At 31.2% G+C, this 13,726-nt stretch overlaps 1 protein-coding gene across 2 annotated transcripts; it reads left to right on the forward strand.

Annotated features, from left to right (window-relative positions):
• The first annotated feature begins 1,062 nt into the window (after positions 1-1,062).
• On the forward strand, positions 1,063-3,944 carry LOC101255692 (E3 ubiquitin-protein ligase AIRP2-like). Of its 2 annotated transcripts, none has more exons than XM_004239123.5 (5): positions 1,063-1,354; positions 2,162-2,324; positions 2,443-2,509; positions 2,975-3,209; positions 3,285-3,944. In XM_004239123.5, exons 1-5 carry the CDS (start codon positions 1,272-1,274, stop codon positions 3,490-3,492), a joined length of 756 nt encoding a protein of 251 aa, XP_004239171.1. In that variant the 5' UTR covers positions 1,063-1,271; the 3' UTR covers positions 3,493-3,944. The 2 variants fall into 2 exon arrangements, with proteins under 2 accessions (XP_004239171.1, XP_019069670.1); XM_019214125.3 differs by having other exon boundaries at positions 1,220-1,354; positions 2,149-2,324; positions 3,285-3,676.
• Positions 3,945-13,726: the final 9,782 nt, after the last annotated feature.

A 13,726-nucleotide genomic window follows, 5' to 3' on the forward strand; every position in this document is an offset into this window, starting at 1 on the left:
CGTGGGCAAGAAGATAGGCTCATAGCGATGGTTGTTTGTTAGAGAATTTCCCACAAAAACTATATTACTTTATTAGATAAGTAAAGCTGAGTTTATTATTGCATTGTCTTTAACGAACCAAGTTGATTTTGCTGTTTTAGAAAGCTTTCCATATATTGCATGTGTTTCATTACTTTGTTATGAGTTAAATTATTCAAGAGTTGAGAAGGGCCAAAGTACGTGTTTCTTTCAGAATCTTTTCTAGCCTATGTTATGTTTAGCATTCCAACTCGCAGACTCGTACATTCAATGTATTGATGTCAGTTGACTTTCATCGTCTTATGATGCAGACGCAAGTAACTAGGATCGGCATCCAATGCACCGTTTTATATAAGTTAGAACTAACCACTTTTATTCCTTTTTGGTTGTTGCCTTTCACGATGATTACATTTATATTTTATGCTTGAACATCTATAATATGTATACTCATAAGTATTGTGTTTTAAATTTTTTTATTATTTATATTAGAATTTATATTTAAGAGATTCAATATATTATTACTTTGGATATGTTATTAATTATTGACGTAACTAAATAACTAAACTGAAAAAAGCCGAACAGAATAGAGAAAAACCAAACCAAATCAAATTTATTTGAATCGAATTAAATTACACTTTTTACAAATTCAAAAATCAAAAAATTCAAACTAAATAATGTAAAACCAAACTGAAAATCGAATGCACACCCCTATCATCAAGGATCTCGATAATAGTAAATTAGATGAACAAAGGAATATGAATCTAATTTTTTTTTCAATTTTGAACTGTATCGGTTCGAAATATACTTCAGAGCTATTTTTTTTTGATAAATTATAGCCCATCAGATCCTATAGTTAATATATATTGGAGAAATTACAGAAATACACGTCTAAAAATTTTACTAACATTTTATGATAATATAGTGGAAGGAGGAAAGAAAATGAAAAGAGTAGTAATAATTGAAAATGGGATTAGCCTAAAAGTCAAATTAGTTTATGTATGTATATATGAAAATGATAATTTAAAAAGAAAAGAAGAGTAATTAGGAAAACCACATAAGAGATGACAGATATTGAAGATATCCTTTTCTTTGCTTTGAGGCTTCAAGAAGCCAAGTTATAATCATTAAGCTATCTAAACCAACCACTCCTTTTTCCCCTTATTAATAATAATAAATATAGCTATACTTTGAAAACATCATCCAAAAAGACCCTCTTAAAGTTAAAAAATAAAAAATAAAAAAATTGAGAATAAATGTGGCAGAATCATAGCCAAAATTCTTCCTTTAGAGAATCCATCAAAGCCCTTGAAGCTGATGTTCAACATGCCAATACTATGTAATAAACTTTCTTTAATTTTGTTATTTTTTCTTAAGTTGGTTGCACATCATTTCCTTGTTGGGTAGTTTAATTTCTTTCATCAATAACTTAAATTTGTGCAAATTTACTTACTAGTAAAGTAGCTCAAGCCTAAATTGTTTCCTTTTAGCAACAATTCCTCATTTTTCATTTGCTTCATGTTTAAATTTAACTGGCTCAGAGTTATGGCCACAATTCTCATAATTTTGAAATGTTTGGTAATTATATGTGTGCTCTCTTAAACTTTTAGATGAGATGCTTACTTCAATGGTATCGTATTAGACAACGGTCCTAATTGTATCAATATGGGTTGTAGTGCAATAATGAGATTGCTCCAATTTAACTAGAAGTTTCGGGTTTGAGTCCTGAGTATAAAAAAAATCTTGTTGGGAGTCCACCCTCTGTGTATTTAGTTGAAGCTCCAATACGGACACCGTGTGGAAAACCAAATAAAAAATAGTCCTAATTGTAAGTTTTGCCACAGCTAAAGAAAAATATTTTCACATGTTTGGCCTATGAAAGACAAAGTTGGGTCAACACGCGAGGAGAGGCGTGTTGAGATACTATATGATTACATTATGAAACGCATGGTCTCTCTAATAGTTTTAAGCTTTTAGAATAGATAGTACACGCTAACTGTGAAGAATTCGCTTTTGAGGTAGTTCAATTTCCTTTCTGTAAGTGCTTATTTTGTTCTGTCTTTGTTATTGTTAGAATATATAACAATGGTTTAATTTGAAGAATAGCTAGTTTACAATTGTTTTGTTCATGAGATGTGTTTTGCAGGGCAGCAGCTCTTCCCCGGGATGTCGATGGAGATTGTGTTCAGATGAAAGTTTCGTATGGTTTTCTTGCCCCCTTCTTGCTATTTCTGATAGAATGGATGGACTATAGTTGTTTAGATACTCTAGCTAGTTGCTTAGGACTCCTTCACATTCTTGTTTACAAGGTGAGTTCACTTCTTTTTTTTTTGTTGTTGTTGCAAGTTAAAGGCATTACCTCTAGTTGAGTTCTTTGTTGTCTTTGTCCATTTGTTTCACACTTTCACAAACTAGTCATCTTTGTAGGTTTATGTTGATGGAATGCCAACAATGCCTCCACAAGAAAGGAAAGCCACAATTAGAGAATTCTACGGTTTGTATTCTTTCCTCGTTTGTTCTTCTTTTCGTTTAGCCTATAAAAATGGGAGCTAAGGAGATAGAAAAGCAAAAGAAATTGAACTTTTGATAGTTGGAATTTGGTTAATCAATTTTATGAGACTATTCCCTCTGTCCCAATTTATGTGGGGAACTCTTTCTTTTTCAGTCTGTCCTGAAAAGAACGACGTATTTTTATATTTAGTAACAATTTAACTTTAAACGTCTTATATGATCTTTAATGAGATGATTGACGGCCACACAAATATTTATGGCTTGTTTTAGATAACAAGCTGCTAAAGTCTTTCTTTCGTTCTTAAACTTCTTCTTGCTCATTCGAACACCATCACATAACTTGTGAGTGAGGGAGTACTACTTTTCTCTTTTCTCCGTTGTAACCAATGATATCGAAGGGTGTGCCATGATTTCGTCAATGCTGAATAGCTGTTGTAAAATGTTGCAGCCATTATATATCCTTCACTAAAGCAGCTGGAGGGGAATTTAGTGGAATTAATGAAGGAGAATACTAAAGTAACTCAACTCTCCAACACTTCAAATGGAAGAGTGGAAGAGAAAAGACAGTCATGTAAAAGTATTCGGGGAGAAGAAGAAGAATGTGGTATATGCATGGAGACTGGCTCCAAGATAGTATTGCCTAATTGTAGCCATTCCATGTGTGTTGGCTGTTTCCACGACTGGTACGAAAAGGACCCCAACCCCTTTACATAACTAGTTTTGTAAATGGTTAACAACACTGTCCTGTTATTTGTCAGGTACATCCGGTCTCAATCATGCCCTTTTTGTCGAGGTAGTCTAACGAGAGTCAACTCTAGAGACTTGTGGGTTCTAACTAGTGACTGTGATGTGGTTGATAGCACCACACTAGAGCAGGAGAACGTAAGGCGGTTCTACCTTTATATTGATAAGTTGCCACTTGCTGTCCCTGACACCAATGTTATGCTTTACGATTACATGATATAGACTTGGAAGTGGAAGCACTAATATCATGCATGATAGCTAGCTGACCTACTTCAGGTGAATAAAGTGTCTCACTCGTATTGTACATAGTTAACGAAACAACTAGCTAGCTATCGATACTGCAAACTCAAAGCTACAGATCCGAGGTGTCTGTGGAATGACTAATCTTCACACATGTTAGCTCGATGTAAGACTGGGCAACGGAACGGGACGTACCGGTACCGTTCCGGTTCGTTCCGGTTCGTCCCGTTTCGGTTGCCTACGGGACGGGCCGGGATATTCTAAATCGGTACACGGAACGGGACGGAACCGTAGTTTCGTACCGGTGTACCGGTACCGGTTCATCCCGGTTCATTCCGGTTCCGGTCCGGTCCGTTCCGGTTCCGGTCCGGTTTATTTAATATATATTAATTTTTTTATATTTTATATTTTATATAATTTATATTTATATTTTTTATAAATTATATTTTAAAATTTAAATTTTTTTCAAAAATCCCGCCCATTGAAATTGTAATTTGTTACAAATTTAAATAAATTAAATTGATATTTTTTAATTTTTGTAATTTAATTTACTTTTTTAAAATTACAAATTTTATTTATTTAATATTTACAAGATACAAGTTATAAATATAACTTATAAAATAAATATAAGTAATAACTTATAAAGTATAAACTTCAAAAGATTTAGATTTTGAAAACTTTATTAGATTACTTGCAAACTTAACAATAATAAAAAAAAATTAATAAAATATCTTTAAAATAAACTTAAGTTAAAAATTATAGTATAAATTTAAAAACTATTAATTTATACTTAAAAAATAAAAAAAATTATATTTTCGTAATTTAAAAAATATCGTCCCGTTAATTCCGTCCCGTTCCATCCCGGTCCGTTCCGGTTCATTCCGGTTCCGTCCCGGTATATAGTGGAACGGGACGGAACCGATGAACCATCCCGGTAATTCCGGTCCGGTTCATCCCGGTACCGGTCAAAATTCCGGTCAACGGATTCCGGTCCGGTCCGGTACCGGTTCATTCCGATCCGGTGACCCGGTTCCGGTCCGTTGTCCAGTCTTAGCTCGATGCAATTATGTGACGGAGTTTGAGCTATGAAAGTAGAAAGTATAGAGATATTCCTGACATTCAACTCAGTTTTTTTTTTTTTGGAAGCTGAGTGTTGAAATGGGAAGAGAAAAGACTAAATGTCTTTTGGCAAATGCTGCTTGTTATGCTTGTACAGTATTTTACTATGAAAAAACAGAAGGTATATAGCGAAAACTCATGGTTGTAACTTCGTTTGTTTAGTCAGAAAGATAAACGTAAGGTCTGCATACTCCAGACTCCACTCGTAGGACTATATTGCTACTTTATTATGTTATTGTTGTATACATGTCAGATTTGTTAATTTATCACTATGTATATGTGATATATAAATATAATTTTTTTTTTCAATTTATTTCATAATAATTAAAGGGAACATGTATTCAACTCTAAATTAAAGGTACAATACTTTTTTCAAGAATTAACATAGGTCAGAAATTAAGGTTGTCCTAATGTACTTTAAGGGCATAATCAACCAATCATTTGAGAAAATATTTTCCAGCTATGGCTATATACCTATAGCAATATAACCTATATATGAACTATCTATTTGTTTTAGGAGTGTTCTGGTGCGGTTTGATTTAGGTTTTGCTTTAAAAAAATCAAACTATTTAAGTCTATTTCTTTAATATTAAAACAAAACGGGGCCAATAGTATAATGTAGTCGTTCGATTCAATAATAGTTGTCCACTATTGACTTGACACACCCTTTAAGAAACAATAAATAATAGGGATAATATTACTATAATATGCTTTGACTTAATTAAATATAATGTTTTGAGAAATGTATTAGATGATAATTAGTATTTAATAGCAAGGGTAAAATAGACACAAACGGTAAATTATCTCTGGATTTTCTAAACTAGACAAGTATTGTTGAATTTAATATAATGGACAACTATTATTGGACGAAGAGAGTATAATTATGTTTATTGATCAATTATTTAATGAGATAATGCACAAGTATCCCCTCAACCTATGGCCGAAATCTCAGAGACACACTTATACTATACTAAGATCCTATTACCCCCTGAACTTATTTTATAAGTAATTTTCTACCCCTTTTTAGCCTACGTGGCACTGGTTTGGAACAAAAAGTCAACCATCGTTGGGCCCACAAGATAGTGCCACGTAGGCCGAAAAGGGGTAAAAAATTATTAATAAAATAATTTCAGGGGGGTTAATAGGACCTTAGTATAGTATAAGTGTGTCTCTGAGATTTCGGGCATAGGTTGAGGGGGTACTTGGGCATTATCCCATTATTTAATCAAAATAAATTAATTTATGCTCATTTATTGAAAACTTCACTTCAAGAAAATACTAAATAAGAGTATAATGATAAACTTACCTAGTTTCTTAAGTGACGTGAAATCTAAAATGATAACATAAATAGAAACAGAGAAAGTACCAAAAATCAATTAATAGGAGTAACGTGGTAAAATAATCACGTTGATCATCATTTTCTTTAATGAGTATGTCAAATCCAAATGGGACAAGTAAAAATAAACGAAGCTAGAAGTAGTATATCTTTCCTTCTATTTTGTAGTTAATTTTTTAACATAAATAATGTTTTGTTAATTTCTCACTCAATAGTTTTTATTTCTAAAGTATACACATTAAACAATAAAATTTCCTTAAGAACGTACAATGTCATACGCAAGCCTTAAGCTAGAAGATTTTGGTGATTTCCTAACTCATTTCTAACATGTATTTATAACAATTAAAAAAAAAATGAAGGAAAAGAGTTAAAAGTCCAAGCCATATAGTATAGAATCAACTTCTTTTTAGTTTTTATCTCACACAATTATGACAATACTTGTATAGGACTTTTTTTAGTCTCACAATTATAATATTGTATCAGATAATTGGTTAGAATTATATATAAATTAGTGAAATTATTTGTGCTTCGCGCGACTATATAAAATATTTATAAGATAATAATATGAAATATGTAATATTTAGATTAATATCGAATATATAGATAATATTAATATTTCTCCTCATCTGTGATATCATAGACTTTTTTTAAACATATATAATATATTTATTTATTTATTTTGTATATGTATATATTCAAACAAAATATTCACCGTGGTGAAGTAAATGGAATAAGAGATAATATGTTGAAATAACAATATATTGTATTAGGTTGAAAATATTTTATATGTTTTAATTTCTCTATCCTTTGTAGGAGCACTAATGTTCTATTCAAACTCTGATTTCGTCAAAACAAAATTGATTTTTTTTATCATTACATTTGTTTATTATAATTTTTAAACATTAATTAAATATTTATAAGATTTACTAAAAATGAAACATATAAAGTTATGAATCATATTTAATATTAAACGTTACAAGTAAGATGAAGAGACATGAGTTATAAATAATTCAAATGTATAATTTTATTAGACATTAAATGTATTACTAATTATGTATTGATTTTATTTGTAAATAAATAATTAAAAATAAAGAGTGAAAGTACATAAACTGAACAGAGAAAATATAAAAACTGGTGATTACATAAAAATTATAAATACATTTCAAAGCAACAAAAACGGTGACAGATTGTTACATACGCAAAAAATGACATCATAAAAATAGTATTTTATTTTTCAATCACTTTTTATAATTAAAATAAAAATGAAACTAATCATCATAAATTTTGTTGTTGTTGTTGTTAAAATGAAATAATTTTTTTCATAACAAAGAGAAAGTAGAATACTAAAGGACCAAATGATTAGCATTGACCATATAATACATTTAGCTAAATTATTTATATAAATCAAAATTTAAAAAACTCTAGCAAAAGTAACTAAGTTGCTAATACAATTCAAAGTGTAAAATAATCTCTAATTATGCTTCATTTTTTTCCTACTACCATCTTCATTTGCAAAAAGATCCACAATCATATTCTGATTCATATATCAAACTCTTCATTATATGCAACCAACTGAATTAAAAAAAAAAATCATATACCAATTAAAAGTAATTATGTCAAAAAAAGAACGAAATATAAACTATATTTAATATATTTATATATTATCTTTTCAATGAGTTTTTGACCAAAACATCCTTCAACTATACTCCAAACTTAAACTACATCTTTAAATTATCATTTTAGCAAAAAATATCTTTTATCTATACCCTAACTCAAACCACATCCTTAAAGTATCATTTTTAGCAGAAAACATTCCTTAAGTACTTGTAAGTGAACAACTTTCATCCTTTTGATAGAAATTGTCAAAAAAATAAGGGATCTTACGAAAACATGAGCAGTTAATGTGACTATCAACAAAAGTTATTATCCATCATTTCATTACTTTCTACAAGAAGTTCTTGAAAAATATAAAAAATCTTAGACATTGTTGCTTATGGAAACTAAAAATGATTGGAAGGTGTGAGTTAATCTCCAACTTCTTCCCGTTTCGAAAAAGATAAATCATGTACGCTCACACCTTTCAATCATTTTTAGTTTTCATAAGCAACTCCTTGAGATGTGTTTAATCTTCAAAAATATTATGAGGTCAATAACACGCGTATGGATTAAACTCATCGATCAATATATTAACAGTTAAATATGCGTATGATATAATATCAATAATGAAGTACAAATCATTCAAATGGAACAAAATATCTTAGATTTTTCGATGTTTCAATTAGATCCAAAGACGATAGAATATGGCCGGTCTCGAATTTGGAGACAATTTAACAATTTGGTTAAATACGACCTTTAGAATCACATTTTAAAAAAAAATATAAAATAATCAAGACACTTTGAACGCATCACAGAGGGTTTTATTGAATTTTATACGAATTTCAAGTATTTCCATAATTTTTCATATCCTCATGCATTTCTAATTTTTTTTTGTTTTGTTTACTAAAAAGGAATATTTCATGGGAATTACATATGTTTTAGATTTTAAAGTTAAACAATTTTTAGAACTCCTAGTCAAAAGCACTAATAAAGACTCTTCTACATTCTGCCTTAAGAAAAAAGGGAATGAGAATACCAAGCTTGCCTACTATTGATCCTTTATTTTCATAGAAGAAAAAAGAAATTATTAGACAAAAGGTTCTAATATTTAATTACTAGAGAATAAAAAAATAGTGATATAATGGCTCCTCCCTAAGTGGTGAGTCATTAAGAGGTGAATAAATAAATAATATTAGTTGTCAAAAAGCCTGTTTAGGGAGTTTAAAGATTAATAGGAACAAAAATAGGTTTAGTGAAAATCCCGTAGGACCTTGATAGAGAGCATCATATATACATATAGAGAGAGAGAGAGAGCATAATTAAATAGGTTTTTGATTAAGTTAATTAAAAAGGTAAGTATCCACTAATGTAGTTCATCACTTAATTTTTGTTAATGACAACCAATCATGCCCACTTTCCTCTTTAGCTAATAATACTCTTTCTTTTACCATAAAAGCTCTTTTTGTTAGTGGGCATTTTCCTCTTTTGTGCCATCCATTTTCTTTATAACACCTCCCCCCACCCATAGTCATTCCCCACTCTAAAAAGTTATTTATACCCTACATGTGAACCTTAGATACTTCTTCTGTTTTACACAATTTTTTTAAATCAAATGATCATTCATATATTTGTTAAAACCATTAATTAAGTATTCATGTATACATGAAGACAAAGAGACACACTATGTATGTACAAACCTCAAGATCCAAAAAGATTTTGCCTTTTTTCTTTTCTTTCTTGTAGACTAGATCAATTTAAAATACTAAAGTATTTGGGAATTCAACTTTAGGTCCTTAGTAGTTGACTTGAAAAGATATAGGAAATATTTCATAGGTTTGCTATTTTAGGGTGTGTTTGGTAAGAAGGAAAATGTTTTTCCTAAAAAATAAATAGATTTTTGATTTATTTTCTCATGTTTGGTTGAAAATATTTTTCAGAAAAGATTTTTAGCGTTTGAATTATAAACGAAAAAATGTTTTTGAGATATATCTTTTATTTTTACTAGAGTAGAAAATTATAAAATATTTTTTTAAAATAAACTTAATTTTTAATAAAATTGTAATTTGATGTTGGACGGAGTATTGGAAAATGTTTTCCTTAAGTTTCAAAGGGAAGTCATTTTCCTTAAATTTGAGGAAAATGAGTTGATTTGAAAAATAATTTTCAAAACATTTAACCCAATCAAACATGAGAAAAATTGAAAAATATTTTTCAGAAGTATTTTTCTTCATACCAAACATACCCTTAGAGTTCGCTGGTTTTCCTAACATTCGAGTTTTACGTTAATGATTCGTTTATGCGTAAATATTTCTCATGCCACCTTGTTGATTTGTGTGAGCCCATTGCGAGTTAAGGGATCGGGTCTCTGAATAAGAAAAACTTAGAATAGAACAGCTCAACAAGTAAAAATACTTGCTCAAGGAAGGAAAAAAAATCCGATCTATCACATAAGATTTTGTTCTTGTTAATTAATGCATTAGAAGTTAAATATGTTTATAAATAAGATTAATGGGAACAATAACTAAGTAAAAGTTAAATAAAATGAAATAGTATAGCCAAGTTGCTTGATGTTTAACATAAGTGTTGTTATTCTTACAATAACCTGTATTTATAAGGTTAATAAACAGAAACAAAAATAAGATGAAGCAGAAAAAATATAAAATACAAGAATTAATCCGAGTCCACAGAAACTACTGTGTGTCCTTAAGAAATTTAATCCCCTCGCTGTACCCAAGGTTATGGATTAATTTCTCCCAAGATAAAACGGATTAAACCTGTTAAAGAAATAGCGGTACCTCAAACTTCTTTAATTTCAACGAACTTAAGAACAGCAACAAGTCACACAGACTCAGTCGATCGACACTTTGATTTTATTTGAGAGAAAATAAAAGCAGAGAAAGAAAAAAATTTCAGTGTTTGAAAAATTAAAAATTGACTTCCTTTTATAGCCATTTTCAGCAAGAAACTTGTCTGTTCAGAGAAATCTGTTCAGACCCGTTTATTCCAGAAAGTTGTGTCTTTTGGAAAAAATAACAACTTTTCGAAAAAATGTGTCTGTTAGGAAAATAACTACTTTTTGGAAAGTAACGACTTTTTGGAAAAGTAACGACTTTTCGAAATGTTACCGTTACCCGCAAATTTATAAGAGATAATATTAACAGGATTTATTTGATTTAACAAAAACTGATTAAATAAATTTTGTCCAAAAAATTTATCAATAACATCATTTGCCAAATCCAAAGCCAAAGCCAAAGCCGAGCCGAGCGAGCAACGACGACGGCGCGAGGGGGCATCTTCTTCTTAGCTCTTTAAGAAGTAATGGAAGTGTTTCCTTCTATAAGGACAACAATTTCCATTTCTTTTGCCGATATGGGAGAAATTACTTTTCATTTGCACTTTGCAAATGACTTTTCATTTTCCCTCCAAATTAGTTCCCTCACTTTTCATATTCTCTCTTTTCTTTTCCCATTCACACTTGCTAAAACCCAACAATCCCCCACATGAATGGGGAAGGCTATTGTTAAAACATATGCATGAAAAAACTTGTGTGTCTTGTAGGTAAAGGTTAATCGCATCTGGATAAGTAGGTTTCCCTTTAAACTTTCCGTAGTGAACATATATCGGATATACTCGGTCAATCGGTAGATTTGATATCTTTGAACCGTCGAGCTTTGGTGTATACCTAGACAACATATGTCACACAATCAACCCTTGAACTGTTCTTAGTTCTCATTGTTTTGTTCGTTTCAGCCATGAACACGTCTTGGATAGTAAGTGCTTAAAGAACTGGCCTTACCGGATTCTCCTTGAAGCGGCTTACACTTCACACTTACATAGGTGATTTCTAACTGTGTTATCCCATAGATACACCATTTGATATTCCCTGTATCAAACTTAGAAACCATTAAAAAGTCCTTATGTCTTTATCCTGGTTACTAAACATTGTCTCATCATGAGAATGGACCATAAAATAATAATAATTAAATTTTTTTTCCTTTGACAATGTTGAACCGTCATCAATGACTTTGTTTTACCTCCTTGAACCTAGATCTTGGGATCTCCAGTCTTCTAGATAGAGTTACCGCCACGATGACTTGTTCTCGGCCATAGTCCCATTCCCGTCGATGATTTCTCAACTCCCTCTCTATTTAGGCCTTTTGTAAGTGGATCCGACACATTATCTTTTGACTTCACATAGTCAATTGTGATAATTCCACTAGAGAGTAGTTGTCTCACAAAGTTATGTCTTCGTCTTATATGACGAGACTTGCTGTTATACATAATGTTTCTAGCCCTTCCTATTGCAGCTTGACTATCACAATGTATGCATATAGGGGCCATTGGTTTGGGCCAAAATGGAATATCTTCTAAGAAATTCCGGAGCCATTCAGCTTCTTCACCTGCCTTGTCCAAAGCAATGAATTCAGACTCCATTGTAGAGCGAACTATACATGTTTGTTTGGATGATTTCCAAGATATTGCTCCTCCACCAATAGTAAAAACGTATCCACTAGTGGATTTTGTTTCAGTTGACCCAGTAATCCAATTTGCATCACTATATCCTTCAAGAACGGCTGGATATCGTTGTAATGTAAAGCATAGTTTTGAGTGTCATCTAAGTATCCCAAAACTCTCTTCATTGCCAACCAATGATTATGAATAGGATTACTTGTGTATCGACTTAGTTTACTGATAGCGCAAGCTATGTTTCGTCGTGTACAATTCATGACATACATTAAGCTTCCCAATACGCTAGCATAGTCTAATTGAGACTGACTTTCGCATTTATTCTTTGCAAGATGAAGATTTACATCAATTGGAGTCTTTGCCCTTTTAAAATTCAAAATTTTGAATTTTTCAAGTATCTTTTGAATATAATGAGTTTGAGACAATGCTAGACCGTTAGGAGTTGTAAGAATTTTAATTCCTAATATCACATCAGCAACTCCTAAATCTTTCATATCAAACTTACTAGCAAGCATACGCTTTGTAGATTTTATATTAGCAATGTCTTTGCTCATTATAAGCATATCATCTACATATAGGCATAAAATAACTTCCTGATTTGGAGTATCTTTAATGTAAACACATTTATCACATTCATTGATCTTAAATCCATTTGACAACATGGTTTGATCAAACTTTGCATGCCATTGTTTTGGTGCTTGTTTTAGCCCATAAAGTGACTTAATAAGTTTTCACACTTTCTTTTCTTTACCAGGAACTACAAACCCTCAAGCTCTTCTATGTAAATTTCCTCTTCAAGCTCTCCATTTAGAAGGCTGTTTTCACATCCATTTGATGAATTTCAAGACCGTATACTGCAGCTAGTGCAATTAACACTCGAATTGATGTAATCCTAGTCACTGGCGAGTATTTGTCAAAATAATCAAGACCTTCTTTTTGTCTAAAACCTTTGACAACAAGTCTTGCTTTATATTTGTCAATAGTTCCATCGTCTTTCATCTTCCTTTAAAGATCCATTTTGAACCCAAGGGTTTGTTCCCTGGAGGAAGATCAACCAACTCCCAAGTATAATTACTTAAAATTGATCCAATTTCACTATTAACAGCCTCCTTCCAAGAGGTTGAGTTGCTAGATAACATTGCTTCCTTGAATTTTTGAGGCTCACTTTCAAGAAGAAATGTTACAAAATCTTATCCAAATAAAGTAGATGTCTTTTGACATTTACTGCGTCTTGGACTTTCTTCGTTTTGTTCATTCTCTTTTGGTTCTTCTCTGGGTTGTTTAGATCCCCCACTAGATGACTCAAGTCTAGTTTTATACGGATAGATATGTTCAAAAAATTCAGCATTATCTGATTCCATTACCGTATTATCATGAATATCCGGATGTTCGGACTTATGAACCAAAAATCGACATGCCTTACTGTTTCTGGCATATCCAATGAATACACAATCCACAGTCTTAGGTCCTATTTTTACCCTCTTAGGTATAAGAACTTGGACTTTGGCTAGACACCCCCACACTTTGAAATATTTCAAATTGGGTTTTCTACCTTTCCATTTCTCATATGGAATTGCATTTGTCTTTGAGTGAGGCACTCTGTTAAGTATCTGATTTGTTGTAAGGATAGCTTCCCCCCACAAGTTCTGTGGTAAATCTAAACTTATAAGTAATGCATTCATCATTTTTTTTAAAGTT

Source organism: Solanum lycopersicum, chromosome 5 (assembly GCF_036512215.1).
Source record: "Solanum lycopersicum chromosome 5, SLM_r2.1".
In the NCBI taxonomy this organism is placed as follows: domain Eukaryota; kingdom Viridiplantae; phylum Streptophyta; class Magnoliopsida; order Solanales; family Solanaceae; genus Solanum; species Solanum lycopersicum.

What these genes read in the sequence shown, in the direction of transcription:
- LOC101255692 (XM_004239123.5), top strand. Translation starts at nt 1,272, where the DNA reads ATGTGGCAGAATCATAGCCAAAATTCTTCCTTTAGAGAATCCATCAAA. An exon ending in TTCACATTCTTGTTTACAAG is followed by an intron (nt 2,325 to 2,442) that starts GTGAGTTCACTT and finishes TCATCTTTGTAG; the next exon opens with GTTTATGTTGATGGAATGCC. An exon ending in GTTGGCTGTTTCCACGACTG is followed by an intron (nt 3,210 to 3,284) that starts GTACGAAAAGGA and finishes GTTATTTGTCAG; the next exon opens with GTACATCCGGTCTCAATCAT.